Raw genomic sequence first — 20,561 nt, 5'->3', positions numbered from 1 at the left:
TTCTAAATAGCATTTGATATCTCAGGTTATAGGCCATAATTTTTAAAAAGGTGGCTGTGTCAGGTCAAGGACTAACATGAGTTTTCCTTAAAAGCACTTTCTAACTAGTGCTGGATATTTGAGACAGATTCACCACACTCTAGTCAACAAGGTTGGATGCTTCAGAAATGCAGCATCACTCAGGGTTAGCCTTCAAAAGATTTGTGGCATTTCAAGAAAGGATGAAGTTTCAGGACAAAGATAAGAGGGAGCTGGAGAAGGTGAGGAAGAAGAGAAAGAGGGGCTGATAGGAAGATAGGGATCAGGGTAGGAGGGAGGTGAGAATGGAGTGGAGTTAGGAGAGACCAGAACAGGGGTAGACAGAAGGGACAAGGACTTTGGCAGGGGAAGAAGGTGGAAGTTGTTTAAAAGAGGCCTGAAAAGATTAGAGTCTGTTCAAAGTATTTCTTTCCTTGGCTTCTTTGTAGCAACTGATGTAAGCTGCCCATGGTGTGACAACTATTCTAATACGCTCTCTTCTAAGATACCACAATACACAAGTTTGACAATGCCCACGAAATCAAAGGCCACTGCAGCCCAAGATTGTACTTACTGAAATCATGCCACGTTGAGAGGAAATTAATAGCGGTAGGACCTTGGTGGCAGACCATATATCTAGAGCAAATCTGGCCAGGGGTTTGGGTAGACCAGGAGTTTCCTCCAGTGAAAGAAGTCTGAGCTAGAAGGAGGGACCTGCTCTAAGTTAGGAAAAATGCCTAATTCTCCGCTCATCCAAAGAACTCCAACAAACAGAAGGAGAAATACTGACATCGGTCTGACAAGAGGTTGACCTACAAAACAATGACGGCCTGCAACCTCCATGCTATGAAAAATGCAGAGAACAGGAGGAGGACTTACCTCCCCAGCCAAGGAAATTAGGGTTCTTTGATATATGCTGGTCTTGACCCAAACAGGCAGTGTTGGGGGTTTGTCCAACCTCTCTCAGGCAATGGCACGAAAGTATAAAAACAAAAACAAAAACAAAGATTTATGTGACTCAAGTAGAGGTTAAAGGCTTCATTCAGTTGAGGTGGATCAGGGAATACCCGAAAACCAGGTGAATACACAACTGAACCAGGGTCAAGGTTTTTATAAGATAGGAAGAATTTGAATAACCATCCTGTATTTTAACTTAGGGGCAGTTTCACCTTTTGCCAAAACTTGTAGCTTGGAGTTGGTCCTGTTTTCCTGCCTCTTGTTTGGAGTTCCTATAACCAATAGAACAGTATTTCTGAGAACTGTTTTTGCAAGCCTCATGGTATTTTGAGACAGTCATGGTGTGTGGGAGGTATAAAGACAAAAAAGGAAATGGGCAGAGCAGAAGGTAAGGGGAAACACGAGACTGTGTAAATCGTTTGTTTGAAAACTTTTGCACCTTCATCCTCAAGGAGTCTGAGACTTTCTCGGTCAAGATTGCTGCACAAGTCCGTTCACAGTTACCATTGCCCAAGGGAGTTCCACGTGGCTCCCAAATGAAACACCTAGGTTCCATATATCACCCTCCATGCTCCTACTGAGGCTTAGCAGCCTTACCTCCCCTTTCTACTCAGGGTCAACTACTCCGTCCAAAATAGCGACTCCTCTTCTCCACTGTCTGGTCCTTGGACACAAGATATCTGAAGTGCCTTGATGGCAGTTGTAGCTTGCAGTTCTGTGGGACTCATGCTGTGTCCCTGGCTAAAGTGCAGTCCCTGTGGACCAAGACCTACAACCCTGGAGAACACACAGTTGCGGGGGGGCAAGCAGAAAAACCACCAGTGGATCATTAAGAGTGATGGTAAGTAGGGCCGCCCAACTTCTGCTCCTTGGTTCCTGGTCCCATATGTTCTTTGTAATGGATAAAGAGTACCATGTAGCAGTCTTTGATTTAAAATACACACTGTACCGTGAAGGATGGCACTCTTTCCTTCCAGAGTATTGTTTCTGAGCTGGCATTTTTTTGTGTCTTCAGTAGGCTGTTGCAGCACAGTGTGAGGGTAGTTGCTACTGACTATTTGATATGTGATGCAAACAATGGATTCCATTGGGATAGACCCATCCCTGTACCTCATTCACTGAAGAATGAATTATCTGTTCACATGCTAAGTCATGTGGGATTCCATGGTTAAACATCATGTGCTTCATAAGTAAGCCCCCAATAGTGGTGTTGGCTGTGGCTGTGCAGGCAGAAGAGGCAATTTATCACAACTAGAATGGCTATCTATTCTTGTGAGGACTAATTGCTGGTCCTTCCAGGATGGAAGGGGCCCTATGTAGTCAACTCTCCACCAATTAGCTGCTAGGTTTTCTTGAGGAAGAGTGACTTAGCAACATTGGTCTTTGTTGTTGGCAAGTTGGCCATTTGGAGACAGCAGTACTTCACTTGACTCCTTTGGCAAGTGGGAGTCCATGCTATTGAGCCCAGTGTAGCCGCTACCTCTGCCACCATGGCCACTCTGTTCATGTGCCCATTGGGCCAGTTCCAGGGTGGTCAGTGCCGAAGTTTGTCTAATGTTGACTGGCCAAGCCATTTTGCCTGCTTGGTTTTCCAGGGCATCTTTCAGGGTGCAGGCTTCTTGGTAGGCATGAACCTGTGCTACAAAAACCTTCACACTTGCTGACTACTGCTCTATCTGAAGCCACGTATCTCTACCCTACACCACCTTTTCTCTGACTCTCTAGTCCTTTTTATTCCAGGCCCCTGACCACTTGGTAAGAACCTTGGCTGCCTGAGGTGGTCTCATTTGAGGCCCACCTTGGGCCACTTAGTCTTCCACATAGGGTAGATGAACATGTGCACTAGCCATAACTCTGCCCAATACAATGATTTTGTTCACTTTACTGTCTTTAGTCATCTCTGAAGAGGAATGTTATGCAGCCATCTTCCATGTTGGGTTTGAACCCACAGACCACGCCTACCCTTCCATGTACCAATTTCAGGCATTTTAGACCTCCTTCACCTGGCTTCGCAAAACCCCCACATGGGCATATATGCAAGCTGAGCGCAGTGCACTCATGAAACCATGGTAAATGATATGGTGACTCCAACTACCTGTTCATACAGCTTTACACGAGTCTTCTCCTCTTGTATGAGCTTCACATTAGATGTCCTCTTTGGATCTCACCATGAATTGCTGCCAGATCCGTCTCACTTTATGGCTTGGAAGAATCAAAAGGACCTAGTTTATACTGGATGATTCAAGGCATATGCTCATTTGGAGCCTCATGGTCAAACAGCCATGTTGCCCAGGGCCCCAGAACACACCAAGAGCTGTTTCTCGATGGGCAGATGGCATGACCTTGTTTCAAACCCCCAGGGCTTGGACTGTGGTTCTCCTTCTGGGACTTCCCGCAAGCTCCACACTGCATCTTTTCCCATCACCAGTAACCCCCACAGGGTCAGAGAGCTCAGGTGTGCCAGACTTTACAGCCCAAATGATGGCTTCTGTTTGCTCCACGGTCTAGGTCTACAGCAAGGCCCTTTCTTGCCTGGGTCCCACTCAAGGATGACCGACTTCATTATCATCCGGTATGTGGGCCAACATAGTATTCATAGGTGTGAAATATTTGCTTCAACTACCCAAAGAGGAATATGTTAGGCACCACTTTCCTTGTGGTAGGAAATACAAGATGAAACAATTTGCCTTTACTCTGATGGTAGGTCCCAACATGACCTTAACCCACTGTACCCCCAAATACTCTAATAATGTGGCATGTCCCTGAATCTTTATAGGGTTTATCTCCCACTCTCGGAGTGTATGTCTCCTAGTAAGACCACAAATAAACTAACCAACTCATGTTTGCCGTGTCCCATTAGCATGATACCGTTGATATCATGAATCAGTACGATGTTTTCTGGATGTTAGGACCGTCTAGATCTATTCAGATAATATTATGCCAGAGGCAGGAGAGTAAACGTAACCCTAGGAACAAAGGTATAAATATGATTGTCCATGCCTTATGGATGCTAACCTTTAATCTCTTTTCGGATCAGAATAGAAATTAACACATTGACCAGATCAATGGCTGCATGCCATGCGCCTGAGGCCATATTAATTTGCTCTAGCAATGACAGCACATCTGACCCAGCAGCTGCAATGAGAGATTCTACGTGGGAGAGCTTGTTCTTGTCTACAATCATTCATTAGGATCCATACAGTTTCTGCAGGGGCCAGATTGGTGATCTAAATGGAATTCTGATAGGGACAATCACTGCTGCCTCTTGTAGTCTCTAATGCTGGCACTTATGTCCACCTTCCCACCCAGAACACAATGTTGCCTTTGATTGACTATGCTGGCCGGGGTTAGAGGGACATTGAAGAAGCTTCCACTGGTTGTGTGATGAGGATAGCTCTTATTCCACATGCAAGGACTCCATAGGGATGTTATTCTAACTGCCAAAGATATCAATCCTGATTATATACCTGAGGACTTGGAGAAGGGACCACTGCGTTGGACTGCAGACCACTGAACCCACTGTAAACCGAACATCAGTTAGGACTCCACTTCTTGCCCAATGTTCATAACCTCCCACTACAACAGGGTCCATGATGATGCTTTGGAGCCCTGAGTATCAATGTCAATGCAGATACTGTCCAATAATCCTCTCGACGCCAGGTATTTCTCTATCCCTAGCATAGAGACTCTCAAGGAAATGGTTGTAGGTTCCTTGGGGAAAGGACTCGGAGAATCATTACGTTATATATTTGTCATGATGTTGATATGTCCTTCCTCCTAGGAACCCAGTGATCTCTTTAGTCAACAGACAGTGCATCTGAACAGCGACTTCGCTCCAATAACTGAACAGGGATCATAACTTTTTACCGGTGCCACCCTTTCCAGCCTCCTACTCCTCCATTTTTGCCTTATTCTGATTGTAGATATTAAGCAACACTCTCCTTGGCTACTCGTCTATTTGCCACTAGAGATATGTTGCGCCTTTACCACCTCAAATTCCCTACAGGTAAATCCCTTTAGCTGCCTCTCCAACCAGCACAATTTTTATGGTAACTGTGGTCCCCTAGTTTCAGCTGTTAAGTGCAGCCACCTGGCCTCTGTTACTTCAAGAGACCTCATTATCCCCATAGCCGTTAACAAACACTGATCTGTGACAACCTCTCCTATTACTGAACTGGCCTACAGAGGAGAGACACAACTGAACGCCTCAGAGATGATGATGCCCCTTACACCAGTGCATTTTAAAAAATTTTTATTCAGGTATGGTTGACATTATACTAGCTCCAGGTGTATAACGTGATGATTCAGTATTTGTATATATTGCATGTGATCACCACTATAAGTCTAGTTAACATCTGTTACCATACATAGTTATAAAAATTCTTTTTCTTGTGATGAAAACTTTTAATATCTACCCTCTTAACAACTGTCAAATATACAACACAGTATTATTAACTGTAGTCACAACACACGCTGTACATTACCTCCCAATGGCTTATTTATTTTATAATTGGAAATTAGTACCTTTTGACCCTCTCCACCCATTTCACCCACCCCTCACCTCCCACCTCTGGCAGCCACCAATCTGTTCTCTATATCAAGATGTGTGCATTCTTTAAAAAAAAAAATTGAGTTCATAATAGTTTACATTGATGTGAGATTTCAGTTGTACATGATTTCTTGTCTGTTACCACATAAGTGCTTCCTTCACCTCCGTGCCCAAACCCCCACCTACCTTTGCCTGGTAACCACTAAACTGTTTTCTTTGTCCATGTGTACGTTTATATTCCACATATGAGTGAAATCATCTGGTGTTTGTCTTTCTCAGTCTGGCTTATTTCACTTAGCATAATTCCCTCCAGGTCCTTCCCTGTTATTGCAAATGGGATGAATTTGTCTTCTTTTCTGGCTGAGTAGTATTCCATTGCATATATGTGTGTGTATATATATATCTATACACACCACATTTTCTTCATCCAATCATCAGTCGATGGGCACTTGAATTGTTTCCATGTCTTGGCTATCGTGAATAGTGCTGCTATGAACATAGGGGATCATATGTTACTTTTGATTTCAAATTGTTTGGATCGATACCCAGTGGTGGGAAAGCTGGGTCATATGGTAGGTCTATTTTCAGTTTTTTGAGGAATCTCCATACTGTTTTCCTTAGTGGCTGCACCAGTTTGCATTCCCACCAGCAGTGTATGAGGGTTCCCTTGTCTCCACATCCTCTCCAACATTTGTTATTTTTAGTCTTAGTGATTTTAGCCACTTTAACGGGTGTAAGGTGGTATCTTAGTGTAGTTTTGGTTTGCATTTCCCTGAGGACTAGTGATGTTGAACATCTTTTCATGTGTTTTTTGGCCATCCGTATATCTTCTTTGGAAAAATGTCTGTTCATATCTTCTGCCCATTGTTTGATTGGGCTGTTTGTTTTTTTATTGTTCAGTTGTGTGAGTTCCTTATATATTATGGAGATTAACCCCTTGTCAGATATATGATTTGCAAATATTTTCTCCCAGTTGGTGGGTTGCTTCTTTGTTTTGATTGTGGTTTCTTTTGCCTTGCAGAAGCTCTTTAGTCTGATTACTCCCACTTGTTTATTTTTTCTTTTGTTTCCCTTGTCTGAGAAGACGTGGTATTGGAAAAGATCCTTTTTAGTTCCATGTCAAAGAGTATACTACCTATATTATCTTCCAGGAGTTTCATGGTTTCAGGATGTATCTTCAAGTCTTTGATCCATTTTGAGTTTATTTTTGTGTATGGCATGAGATAATGGCCTACCTTCATGCTTTTGCATGTGGCTGTCCAGTTTTCCCAACGCCATTTATTGAAGAGACTATCTTTTCTCCATCATATGTTCTTGGCTCCTTTGTCAAAGATCAGCTGTCCATAGACGTGCAGTTTTATTTCTGGGCTTTTACTCCTGTTCCATTGATCTGTGTGCCTGTTTTTGTACCAGTACCACGCCGTTTTGATCACTATGGCTTTGTGGTACATTTTGAAGTCAGGGATTGTGATACCCCCAGCTTTGTTCTTTTTTCTCAGGAGGGCTTTAGTAATTTGAGGTCTTTGGTTGCCCCATATGAATTTTAGGATTCTTTGCTCTATTTCCGTGAAGAATGTCATTGGGATACTGATAGGGATTGCACTGAATCTGTAGATTCCTTTGGGTAGTATGGGCTTTTTAACTATGTTTATTCTTCCAATCCGTGTGCATGGAATCTCTCTCCATCTCTTTATGTCATTATCAATTTCTTTTGGTAATGTCTGATAGTTTTCATTGTATAAGTCCTTCATCTCGTTGGTTAAATTTATTCCTAGATACTCTATTTTTTTAGTTGCACTTGCAAATGGAATTGTATTTTTGAGTTCTCTTTCTGTAAGTTCGTTATTGGAGTATAGAAAAGCAATCAATTTTTGTAAGTTGATATTGACCCTTGCAACTTTACTGTAGAGTTGTTAATAATTTCCATTAGTTTTCCAATGGATTCTTTGGGGTTTTCTATATATAAGATCACGTCATGTGCAAAGAGTGAGAGTTTCACTTTTTCACTCCGTATTTGGATTCCTTTTATTCCTTTCTCTTGCCTAATTGCTCTGGCCAAAACCTCCAGTACTGTGAATAACAGTGGTGATGGTGGGCCTCCTTGTCTTGTTCCTGTTCTCAGAGGCATGGCTTTCAGTTTTTGCCCATTGAGTATGATGTTGGCTGTGAGTTTGTCATACGTGGCCTTTATTATGTTGAGGTAATTTCCTTGTATCCCCACTTTGTTAAGAGTTTTTATCATAAATGGCTGTTGGACCTTGTCAAATGCTTTCTCTGCATCTGTTGACATGATCATGTGGTTTGTATTCCTCAATTTGTTGATGTGATGTATCACGTTGATTGATTTGCGGATGTTGAACCATGCCTGTGTCCCTGGTATAAACCGCACTTGATCGTGATGTACGATCCTTTTGAAGTATTGCTGAATCTGGGTTGCCAAAATTTTGTTGTGGACTTTTGCATCTATGTTCATCAATGATATTGGCCTGTAGTTTTCCTTTTTTATGCTGTCCTTGTCAGGCTTTGTATCACAGTGATGTTGGCCTCGTAGAATGTGTTAGGAAGTGTTCCATCTTCCCTCATGTTTTGGAATAGCTTGAGAAGGATAGGTATTAAATCTTCTCTGAAAGTTTGGTAGAATTCTCCAGGGAAGCCATCTGGGCTTTTATTCTTTGGGATGCTTTTGATTACTGTTTCAATCTCTTTCCTTGTGAGTGGTCTATTCAGATCGTCTGTTTCTTCTTGATTCAGCTTCGGGAGTTTGTAAGAGTCTAAGAATTTATCCATTTCCTCTGGGTTATCCCTTTTGTTGGCATATGGTTTTTTGTAGTATTCTCTTATAATCCGCTGTATTTCTGTGGAGTCTGTTATTTCTCCTCTTTCATTTCTCATTCTGTTTACCTGAGCTTTCTCTCTTTTTTTCTTTGTAAGTCAGGGTAGGGGTTTGTCAATTTTACTAATCTTCTCAAAGAACCAGCTCTTTGTTTCGTTGATCCTTTCTACTGCCTTTTTTGTTTCAATAGGATTTATTTCTGCTCTGATTTCTATTATTTCTCCCCTCCTGCTGACTTCGGGCTTTGTTTGTTATTCTTTTTCCAATTCACTTAGGTGTAATTTGAGATTACATAATTGGGATTTTTCTTGTTTGTTAAGCTGCGCCTGTATTGTGATGGATTTCCCTCTTAATATGGCTTTTGCTGTATCCCATATGAGTTGGTATGGTAGGTTATCATTTTCATTTGTCTCCAGATATTTTTTTATTTCTCCTTTAATTTCATCAATGATCCGTTGCTTGTTCAGTAGCATGTTGTTTAGTCTCCACATCTTTGTCGCTTTCTCAGCTTTTTTCTTGTAATGCATTTCTAGCTTTATAGCATTATGATTGGAAAAGATGCTTGTTATTATTTCAATTTTCTTAAATTTATGGAGGCTTGCCTTGTTTCCCAACATGTGCTCTATCCTTGAGAATGTTCCGTGTGCACTTGAGAAGAATGTGTATTCTGCTGTTTTTGGATGGAGTGTTCTATGTATGACTATTAAGTCCAACTGTTTTAGCTTTGCCTTTAATTCCACTGTTTCCTTGCTGATTTTCTGTCTGGATGATCTATCCGTTCACGTGAGTGGAGGCCTGAGGCCCCCTGCTATTATTGTGTTATTATTAATATCTTCTTTTAGGTTTGTTAATAGTTGCTTTATGAACTTTGGTGCTCCTGAGTTGGGTGCATAGATATTTATAAGTGTCATTTCTTCTTGAGGGAGTGTCCCTTTGATCATTCTATACTGCCCGTCTTTGTCCCTCTTTACCTGTCTTATCTTGAAGTCTATTTGTCTGATATAAGTATTGCGACACCTGCTTTCTTTTGTTTCCCATTAGCTTGGAGTACCGTCTTCCACCCCTTCACTCTGAGCCTCTGTTTGTTATTGGAGCTGAGATGTATTTCCTGGAGGCAGCATATTGCTGAATCTTGTCCTTTAATCCATCTTGCCACTCTGTGTCTTTTTATTGGAGAATTCTATCCATTTATGTTTAGGGTGATTACTGATGTATGAGGGCTTAATGCTGTCATTCTATCATTCATTTTCCGGTTGTCTTGCATTTTCTTTGTTTCTTGTGCTGTGTCTTTTGTTCTACCCATTGAATTACATAGTTTTTTATGATGTGTTTCCTTGTTTGCTCCTTATTTATTCTTTGTGTCTCTGTTCTGCTTTTTTGTTTAGTAGTTACCCTGAGGTTTGTATTCAGAATCTCGTGCATAACATAGACCATTTTCTGATGGCTTCTTATTTCCTTAGTCTAAACCGATTCAGTCCCTTTCCTCCACCCCTCCTAAGTTGTTTTTCTCATATCTTATTCCACCTTGTATTGTGAGTTTGTGGTTAAAATGACAGGATTATCCTTGTTTTTGGTGTTTTCCTTCCCACTAGCTTAATTCTATCATTGAATATTTGCTTTCTTATTCTGGTTCTGTCTACCTATTTATCTCCTTACTCTGTGTTTTGTGTCCCCTTTCTCCCTCTTTTTTTTTTTTTTTTTTTTCAGGTATGAGGGCCTTCTTGAGGATTTCTTGCAGGGAGGGTCTCGTGGCTATGTAGTACCTTAGATTTTTGTTGGTCATGGAAAGAGAAATCTGCTGAAAGTTTGATAGGCGTTCCTTGGTAGGTTATTTTCTTATGCCTTGCTGCCCTGAGTATTCTTTCTTTGTCATTCATTTTTGCCAGGTTTACTAGTATATGCCCTGCAGCAGGTCTTTTCACACTGAGAAATCTAGGAGATCTGGAAGCCTTTTCCACACAGATTTCCCTCTCTTTCCCTAGCTTTGGGGGGCTCTCTGCTACTATTTCTTTGGATGCATTTTCTGCTCCATTCTCCTTCTGTTCCTTCTGGAATACCTATAATCCTTATGTTGCATTTCCTCACTGAGTTGGATATTTCTTGGAGACTTTCTTCATTTCTTTTTAGTCTGAGTTCTCTCTCCTTCTCTGTCTGGAGCATTTCAACATGTCCATCTTCGATTATGCTGATACGCTCCTCTATGATATCCACTCGAGCATTCAGGGGATCCATATTTTGTTTTATCTCTTCCATTGTGTTCTAATATTTCTGATGGGTCCTTCTTTATAGTTTCAATCTCTTTTGTGAAGTACCTCCTGAACTCTTTGAATTGCTTCTCTACGTTCTCTTTTACCTCATTGAGTTTCTTGATGATAGCTATTTTGAATTCATTGTCATTTAACTTACATATTTCTGTGTCCTCAGGACTGAGTTCAGGGTGCTTGTCGATTTCTCTCTGGTCTGGAGATTTGATGTAGTGTCTGATGTTGGAAGGTCGGGTCTTAGGCATTCTGACATTATTCAGTTGCAGTTACTGCCCATTGCCACTGGGTGGGGGTTGAGAGCCACGTATTCTGAGCCCTTGGCTTCCAGCTGATAACCCAGGCATTGGAGCAGTGCAGGTTGGGTGGGAGGAGGGGCACTTTCTCCTGCATGCACTCCGGGCTTTCTTGATCAGCTCTCTATCTGGTCTCCTGGAGTGTTGGCTTGATGAAGTCACCCCCCGCAAAAGCTTTCACCCTATTAGAGGGCTTCCTTCTAGTTTGCAAGGGCACTAGGGAGTCCTTGGTGATCCCTTGAATGACCAACCCCGCCCCCATTCCCTTCCTCATGGATCATCCCGCAGTCCCAATTGCAGTCTTTAGGGGAGGGAGCGAAGTTCTCTCTAACCCTGTCCCAGCTCCTCTGAGGGGGGCTCCAGCCTCTCCGCCCTCCATTGTGTGGTTGTGTGTCTCTCCAAAGTTTTTGTGTTGTTAGGATGGCCTCTGTTGGAGTATGGTTTCCCCTTTTTGTTGTATGTTGGAGGGGAGAGAGTCCCTGGCAAGTTCACTCCATCATGATGCTGACGTCAATCTGACCAGAACATTCTTGATGGGCCCTCAGCCTCACGTGATGTATGCAGTGTAGCATGCCTGCTTCTCCTGGTCTTGTTCTGCCAACTCCCATGGAAAATTAAGCATTTCCACTTAGCCCAGGATGGGCTACTGCTTTCTCCCTGCTTCTAAGAATCACCCTAGCAATGAGTATGCCCCATCTTCTAGGATGGGCCCTTGCTAGGGTGGTTCTTGCAGCTACTTCAGTGTGTAGTCTCATTCCTGTCATATCAGGGATTGCATGACTTCAGCCAGGTTATGCTCGGTATGGCACAGCAGCCAGGATATAAGGTAGGGCAGCCAGGAGGAGAAGTGGGGACAGTTCCTCATGGCAGACAGGCTGTGAGCATTCACATGGATCTGCAAAGCCAGTATCTTCAGGGGCATCCACCCAGATGTCACCATCTCATGCTTAAAGATCCTGGCTTTTCCCAGCATAACAGACGTGCTCTGGATGACCATGTAAAAGTCTCTGGCACCCTTGGAGTCCATCTAATCCTGTGACTGCTCCTCAGCTATAATTTCTCTTCCACCCAGGAGTTTAGGGCCCTTTGGTAAGCAACCAAAAAAGCCTGCTGGAATTCACTTATAGCCTTTACCTTTGAGTAAACTAAGGCAGTTGCCCTAGTTCTCATAACCTTTTACAGTGCAGTAACACAACTTAGTGAAAATCACACAACTCTGCCAAGCACATAGACGTTGCTGCTTCCATATCTTTCAAATGCCTAAATCATTGCACATGAAAGAAAGTTCCCTCCAACAGGACCTTTTCCTGACCATTGGTAAATGCTTCAGCAGTGGGCTACCACTTTATGAGAGGGTATTCTCACATTCCTCTTGGGGTAGGATCCTCCTTGCCAGCTGAGTGTTGATTGAGCAGATCCCAAACCCCATCTTGCTGTTTTGTCACACCACTCTCAGCACCACTTGTGTCATTTCATGTTCTTTGAGAAGTAGATGACAAGACAGAGTTACACATAAGACGGTCTATTGGGGGAAACATCTATAAGGATAAAGGGAGAGGAGTAAGAGAAGAAAGAGAGAGCCTTCAGGCCATGATGCCTTTCCTCTGACAGGAGAGCAAAAAAGAACTGCACTGGAAGAGCCTGAGACCACAGAGTAGGTCTGAATCAGGTTCATCCAGGCCAGTGGGGAGCCCTGGACCCAGAGGACTCATTACAATTTCCTATGTTGGGCAGCAATGGCCCTGTTCAAGTCTCACCATGCTCATACATTGGCCCAACAGAAACACAGCCTGGAGTGAATGTCTCCATAGATTCAAGGGAGGCTGTTGATCTGCCATGCTCCCCGCAGTGGATTCCACTGAGCGGGTCACCTCTGTGGCCCACAGAACAAGCAACTGCTGACCAGTAAGTTTTTGTCTGGGGCCACACAAGAATCTTAAATGGGAATACAAGTCGGACCACCATTCTTAAGCCCTTGAGGTAAACATTATCTTTGCAAGTGCCTTACTTACATAGTGCTCCTGTGTTGGGGAAGAAGGCAGTTTAAAGGGTTTCCACTTGGCCCTGGCTGATATAGAGACCCTTACTCTTTATATCAGGGAACCCACGAGAGCATTCTGCCAGCTGCTGAGTATATCCATCAATTTTTCGGTGAAGGACAGGGAAAAGGACAGCAGGCACGTCTGTCAACCTTTGCATAGGTTATGAGAGGACTTGTGCCAGCAATCTGTTTGTTACCTTGCCTCCATATGCCCCCACACTAATGGAGGATAAATGGTAGCATTTTGTTTCCCTTGTTATCAATGTCAGCTCAGACCCTGTATCTGACAACACTGGTAAAATCTGAACAACTCCCTTCTCCAAGATCTGAGTATCATTTGAGCAAGGAGTTAGGGAATGGATTTTATAAACACATTTCTTGTTTTCTTCTGAATCTTCCCTTGAGGGGATCCTGCTTCCATTCCAATCAATGGGTCTGGGTCTGAGAACTGGCTCAGGTCTGGCTATTGGGTGAGGGACTACAATTTCCCATTATGGCTACTAACATCATCTTTTAGATCTTTTTGCGGGCATAAGTTATGCTATACCCTCATAGACCCCCCCCCCCCATCTATCTCTATCATAGGAATATCATGTTCTATTAGACATCATCATAGACCCCTCTGGGTCAAAGGTCACTTGATTGACATTCCCACCTTGCCTAATGTTACATGAACTACGTTTTGCTTTGCATGATTAAATGTTGTCACCTGGCCCCTGCCATTTTGGAATCCTGTCATCTTCAATGAGCCTAAGGGGCCCAGTTCCATAGTAGCATCAACCTACTTCTCATGGGTGCCAGTGCCCCTTTCACCAGTGCATTCCTTGCACATGTAGCGAAGAGATGCCCTCTGGGCCCTTCCAGGCAACATGTCCAGCTGGTGGATTTTCTAGTCTTACATGCTAAATTCATTCTAGCATGCCCACCTCTCTGAGCCTTAGGCCTGATGTTCATCACACTCTGACTTTCAGTTTCAGGAGTTGAGTACTTCTTTAAATGGAGCCTTTCTGGGTTTCATAAGGTACTCCAACTTGAGAGCTGCCTGACCTGAACATTCAAGAAGTAGAGCTCTTACCTAAGCCATTGCATCTCCTTCCATCTGAATGCACCGTAGTTGAGAGACTTAGCTGATATAAAGCTGCAGGTATTTTCATGACCCCACTTCCTACCATCCAAACCCTTGTTTCCAAAAGGCTATTGAGTGATCCAGTTTCAAAATCCCATTCTTAGAGTAGGATCACTTCTAGTGCCAACTGTCTTAGGCCAGTTACAGAAATTAGGACACTGACATCTTGGAAGGGGGAGGGGGGCATTACTCTTCCTGAATTTTCATATTTCTATTGATTATTTGTGTATCTTTTTACTGCTGGACACTATTTTTTTCAATTGACTTATTTGACCATTGTTATGACAATATTTTGGCAGAATAATGCCTACCCCCCCCCCCAACCAAGATGTCAGCATCCTAACTTCCTGAACCTATGGCTATGTAACCTTTCATGGCAAAAGGGACTTTGCAAATACGATTAAGGTTAATGGCCTTGAGATGGGGCGATTAGCCTGGATTATGCAGGTAAGCCCAATCTAAACACCTGAGTTCTTAAAAGAGGATAACTTTTCCAGGCTGACTACAAAAGAATAGTCAGAGACATGCAGTGCTGCTGGCTTTGATGATGGAGGAAGGGGGCTGTGAGCCAAAGAATGCGGGTTGTCTCTAGAAGCTGGATAAGGCAAGGAAACAAATCCTCCCGGCTTCTCCATAAAGGAATAAAGACCTACCAAACTGTAAGATAATAAATTTCCATTGTTCTAAACCTCTAAATATGTAGTAATTTTTACAGGACCAATGGAAAACTAAGACAGACCCCAAGATAAGTTAATGAGGAAAGCATGGTCTCTAACAAACAGTGGTGGGAAAACTAGATGTCTAAGTGAAAAAAATTAACCTTGACTCCTACAGCTACCATACACAAAAATTAACTTGGGAGGATCTTACAACTAAATGGAAGGGCTAAAATGATTACATTTCTAGGAATTTTAATAAGGCAAATATTCTTACTAACTTGGGATAAGCAAAGATTTCTTAGGATGCAATTAATGATAACATTAATGGCATTAATGATAACAAAAAATGATAAATTGGGATTCATCAAAATGAAAAATGTCAGCTCTTTAGAAGATGTCATTCACAAAATGGTTAGGCAAGCCACAAATTGGGAGAAAGTGTGTGTAGAACACATAAGAACAAAGAAATATGTATCCAAAATATATGAAAAGCTCTCACAACTCAATAACACTAAGACAAATAGCCCAACACAAAAATGGGCAAAAAGACTTGAACCATCACTTCATAAAGGAAAATATAGAGCTGTCTAGTAAACATAATAACTATGCATAATGTCATTAGTTATTCAGGGGAATGGACATTGCCACCAGATTGAGATATTGCTTCCCATCCCTTAGCATGCCTAAGATTAGTTGGTTTGGGTGAGGCTGTAGAGCAACTGAAACTCATGCACCTTTCTGGTGGAAGTGTAGTATGGTACAGCCACTTTCTAAAGAGTTTGGCAGTTTTTTTAAAGTTAAACTTATACCTACCCTATGACTCAGCAGTTCCTCTCCTAGAAAGTTATGTCCGAATATGTCTTATGTAAGAATCTTCACTGCAGCATCGTTAATAATAGACAAAAAGTGGAATCAACTCCAATGTTCATCAACAAGTGGAATGCTAAACAAAACACTGTATACCCATCAAATGGAATATTACACAGTAATAACTATGAACAAATGTGAAGACATACGACAACATTGATAAATCTCATAGGCATTATGTTGCATGCAAGAGGCGAGACACACATGATTATGTATACATGATTAACACCGTGACCAACTGGGATTTATCCCTGGGATGCAAGGATGGTTCAACATATGCAAATCAATAACTGTAATACATTACATTAATAGAATGAAAGATAAAAATCACACGATCCTCCAATAGATGCAGGAAAAGTATTCGACAAAATACAACATCCCTTCATTTTAAAAGCCCTCGACAGACTGGGCTGAGGAGGAACATGCCTCAACATAATAAAGCCCATATACAACAAACCCACAGCTAACATTATAGTCAATGGAGAACTATAAAAGCTTTTCCTCTAAGATCAGGAACAAGATAAGGATGCCCACTCTCACCACTCTTATTCAACATGGTACTGGAAGTCCTAGCAAGAGCAGTTAGGCACGAGAAAGAAATAAAAAGCATCCAAATCAGAAAGGAAGATGTGAAATTGTTGCTATTGGCACATGATATGATTTTGTATGTAGAAAATCCAAAAGACTCAACCAAAAAACTTTTGGAACTAATCACGGATTTCAGTAAAGTTGCAGGATATAAAATCTGCATAACGAAATCAGTTTTGTTACTAGACATTAATAATGAAATATCTGAAAAAGAAATAAAGAAAACTATCTTATTCCAAATAGCATCAAATACAGTAAAATACCTAGGAATAAATTTAACCAAGAAAATGAAAGATATGTACAATGAAAAGATACACTCCAGTTTCAATAATTGCCTTTGGATCAGCAAGAAACAGCCCTTTTAGTAAATGGTCATCCAACCTCAAATTTAATAGATACTGGTGCCAATGCAGCAACCCATGTTTGACAAGGGCAAAGTAAACAGAGGCTCAGACCCTTCGGGGATGAAGATCCAGATCATTCTACCAGATAAGCCACCTGAACAAGAAGTGCTGGTTAAGAGAGCTCTATAAAAGATGAACAAATTACAATGTTGCTGAGGGGCAATCCTATTGATCCTCTACTGCTGAGTCCATCCCCTTCCCGTTGGTAGCTACCCTCATCTGGACTCCACATTTTCAGAAGGAGATTTGATCCTAGACCGGAGGCATTTAAATAGCACAAATGTCACACTTACCGCTTATCAGACTCTTCTAGCAGACTACTCCTGACATAATTGCTTCTTATTTCTTTTTACCTAAATTTTTGTCTCTGTACGTATATCAGACAGTTCCATCCCGTACTTTATAGACAGGCTGTGCTTAGGAAATTCCTGTGATTTTAGAAGTGAGATACTATGACTTCAATAACCAGAGACCTTATAAAGTGATATACACGAGTGATCAATGGCTCTGTATGTGAAGGTCTTACAACAAGGATGCAGTGCCGACGTCATTACACCTGGAATACCCCAGTTTTAGCACAACCCAAGAATAACAATAAGAAGAATGAGAATGATAGCAGCTGGCACATATTAAGTACCTGAAATGACCCAGGCCCTCCTTAGGTGCTTTCTTTTGATCATTACAAAATCCTGGAAAAGTACATTCCATCTCTGACTGTAACATGTGGACCTTCAAACTCTGAAAGACTAAGGCTTTGTCCAAGATCACATACCTGGGAGGTAGTAGATCTGTTGAAATTCACATGCTTATGACACAAAAGTTTTTCATCTACCTACAGTAGCTGTCAAGTGTTGCTTTTTACGTTTATTTGGTTAACATTAGCAATAAAATGAACAAAAAGCAAGAGTGACCTCATCATCATGCATCTTCACCTCAAAGAACTCTGGTTTAGACAATTACCCATGGATGAGAGAGCTTTTGTGGAAATCCAGGAGTCCAGTGGAGAAGTTCTAGCACACCGCTGCAGCAAAATAATCGGAGATTGGACACACTGGAGAGGGTAAGAGGAATAGTTTCACCTTAGCCACATCCCCTTCCCCCAAGGCAGGACATCTCAGTGCCAAGAGAGACCTTCTTGGGCTGTGATTTTTCATGAGGGGGAAAGTGATATCATGTGAGTGAGCACCCAGCTTCCTCAGCTGTGCAGCACACTGCCAAGGAGACCCAGTTTTTTCTCTCCCCCTCCACTGAGGTGTGCTGTGAGACTGGGGGTGGGCAGTGGCTGGGAAAGCAGTAGATAGGACTCTCTGAAGGCGTTCAAGGGACATGGATCCTACTAACCATGTCATGGTCTCCATCAAGAAGCCTGCCCACAAGTCACTGGGACACCTCACCTGTGGGTCCCCCAGATGGCCCCCAGGCACCCTCAGCACTCCAGGTACTTCACCCACACACATCCTCATGACTGGTTCCCTGTGGGTGCTCCCAAAGGTAGTGAAAGTGAGCCTTTGCAGACAACTGGTGAGGGCATGCATAAAGCCCAACTCTGTGGGCTTCAGAGCAACTACAAACTTGAACGTTCAGCACTGGCTAGGGAAAGCAACAGGGAGGCTATCAGCACTCAGCCTCATTTTGTGGGATTGAGTGAAGTCACACAACCTTAAGAAATGTGCCATGAGAGAGAGCCCAAAGTGTGTTTCACAAGTATCCATAGAAAAGGCAAAAAAAGCCTCAGAATCCTCAGTTGGGTTAATGGAAGCTGTTTCTTTCCCAAAGCCAGTTAGTGAAGACTGCTTCTCCAAATGTGAGGAGAACAACTTAAAGGAATATGAAAGATCAAGGAAACACGACACTACCAAAAGAAAACAATAATTTTCCAGTACTGAACCCAAAGAAATGGAGATCTGCAATTTGCCTGATAAAGAATTCAAAATAGCTGTTCTAAGGAAATTCAGTGAGCTAGAGGAAAACACAGAAGGACAATTCAAGAAAATCAGGAAAACAATACACAAACTAAATGAAAAGTTTAACAGAGAGAGACAAGTCATAAAAAAGAACCAGACAGAAATTCTGTGGCTGAAAACAAAATGAATGAGATGAAAATTCAATAGAGAGAATCAGGAGCAGGATGGATCAAGCAGAAGAAAGAATCCGTGAAGTAGAAGACAGTACTTTTGAAATTATCTACTCAGAAAACAAAGGAAAAGAATGAAAAAGAGTGAAGAAAGCCTCTATGAACTGTGGTGAACTGTTAAGAAAACAGTCTATGCATCATTGGAGTCCCAGAAGAAGAAGAGGGGGAAAAAGAAGAAGAGAGTTTATTTAAAGAAATAATGGCTGAGTGGCCATGTGGTGAAGTTCGCACACTCCACTTTGGTGGCCCAGCATTTTGCCAGTTCGGATCCTGGTCGTGGACATGGCACCACTCATCAAGCCATGCTGAGCCAGCATCCCCCATGCCACAACTAGAAGGACCCACAACTAAAACATACAACTATGTACCGGAGGGCTTTGGGGAGAAAAAGAAAAAATAAAATCTTAAAAAAAAAAAAAAAAAAAGAAGGAATTGCTGAGAACTTCCCAAATCTGAGGAGAGAATTGGACATCCATGTTTATGAGGTTAATAGGTCACCATGAAATTGCCACTCAAAATGATCTTCTCAAAAAAGACACATTACCAAAAAAATTGTGTAAAAGTCAAAGACAGAATTTTAAATCAGCAAGAGAAAAAATTTTCTCACATACAATGAAACTCCCTATAAGGCTATTAGTGGATACTCAGCAGAAATCAGGCCAAGAGAGAGTGGGATGGTACATTCAAAGTGATGAAAGACGAAACAATTGCCAACTAAGAATACTCTACATGGCAACGTTGTTGTGCAGAAAGGAATGAGAGATAAAGAAAACCCAAACTAGACCTGAGGGACTTCATCACCATTAGGCCTGCCTTACAGGAAATGCTGAAAGTTCTTCAAGCTGAAATGAAAGGAGGCTAATTAGTAACATGAAAATATACAACAAACTGGTAAAGGTAAGTAGATACTCAATTTCACAATACTCCAGTACTGTAATATGCTGGTGTATCACCACCTAGCTGTAGTCTAAAAATTAAAGGACAAAGTATTAAAAAATACTATAGCTAAGTAATTTGTTAATGAATACACATTATAAAAAGAGACAAGTTGTAACATCAAAAACATAAAACAGCGGGGCTGGCCCCGTGGCCGAGTGGTTAAGTTCTCGCGCTCCGCTGCAGGCGGACCAGTGTTTCGTCAGTTCGAATCCTGGGCACGGACATGGCACTGCTCATCAAACCACGCTGAGGCAGCGTCCCACATACCAAAACTAGAAGGACCCACAACGAAGCATGTACAACTATGTGCCGAGGGGCTTTGGGGAGAAAAAGGAAAAAAATAAAATCTTTAAAAAAAAAAATACATAAAACAGCGAGGGGCCGGCCCCATGGCCAAGTGGTTAAAGTTCCGTGCACTCCGCTTCAGCCCCCAGGTCTGTAGGTTTGGATCCTGGGTGCAGACATACTCCAGTCATCAGCCATGCTGTGGAGGCATCCCACATAGAAAGCAGAGGAACACTGGCACAGAGGTTAGCTGAGGGCTAATCTTCCTGAAGCCAAAAGAAAAAAACAAGGAGGAGGATTGGCAATGGATGTTAGCTCAGGGCAAATCTTCCTCAAAACAAAACAAAACATAAAACATGGAGATGGAGTTAAATGGCAGAGTTTGGGTACACAATTGAAGTATAGTTGTCATCAGCTTAAAATAGACTGTTATAGCTATAAGATGTTTTATGTGTGCCTCATGATAACCCCAAGGCAAAAGCCTACAGTAGATTCACAAAAGATAAAGGGAAAGGAATCAAAGCACATGAGTATGAAAAATCATCACAAAGGAAGACAGCAACAGAGGAATACAAGAACAAGAAAACTAAAAAAGCCAGAAAAC

At 42.1% G+C, this 20,561-nt stretch overlaps 1 protein-coding gene across 1 annotated transcript in view; it reads right to left on the bottom strand.

Annotated features, from left to right (window-relative positions):
• Positions 1-20,561, bottom strand: part of LOC111770330 (disintegrin and metalloproteinase domain-containing protein 20) — a 114,946-nt gene that overhangs the window by 42,241 nt on the left and 52,144 nt on the right. The window contains exons 1-2 of the mRNA XM_070249492.1: positions 1,188-1,647; positions 898-976 (exon numbers count right to left, since the gene is read on the bottom strand). Coding sequence (XP_070105593.1) covers positions 898-976; positions 1,188-1,531 — 423 coding nt within the window. The 5' untranslated portion in view covers positions 1,532-1,647. Of the gene's footprint in view, positions 1-897; positions 977-1,187 lie in introns of the transcript that reaches the window.

Source organism: Equus caballus, chromosome 24 (genome assembly GCF_041296265.1).
Source record: "Equus caballus isolate H_3958 breed thoroughbred chromosome 24, TB-T2T, whole genome shotgun sequence".
In the NCBI taxonomy this organism is placed as follows: Eukaryota; Metazoa; Chordata; class Mammalia; order Perissodactyla; family Equidae; genus Equus; species Equus caballus.
Note: the sequence above shows the minus strand (reverse complement) of the source record. Positions and strands in the feature narration are given on the sequence as shown.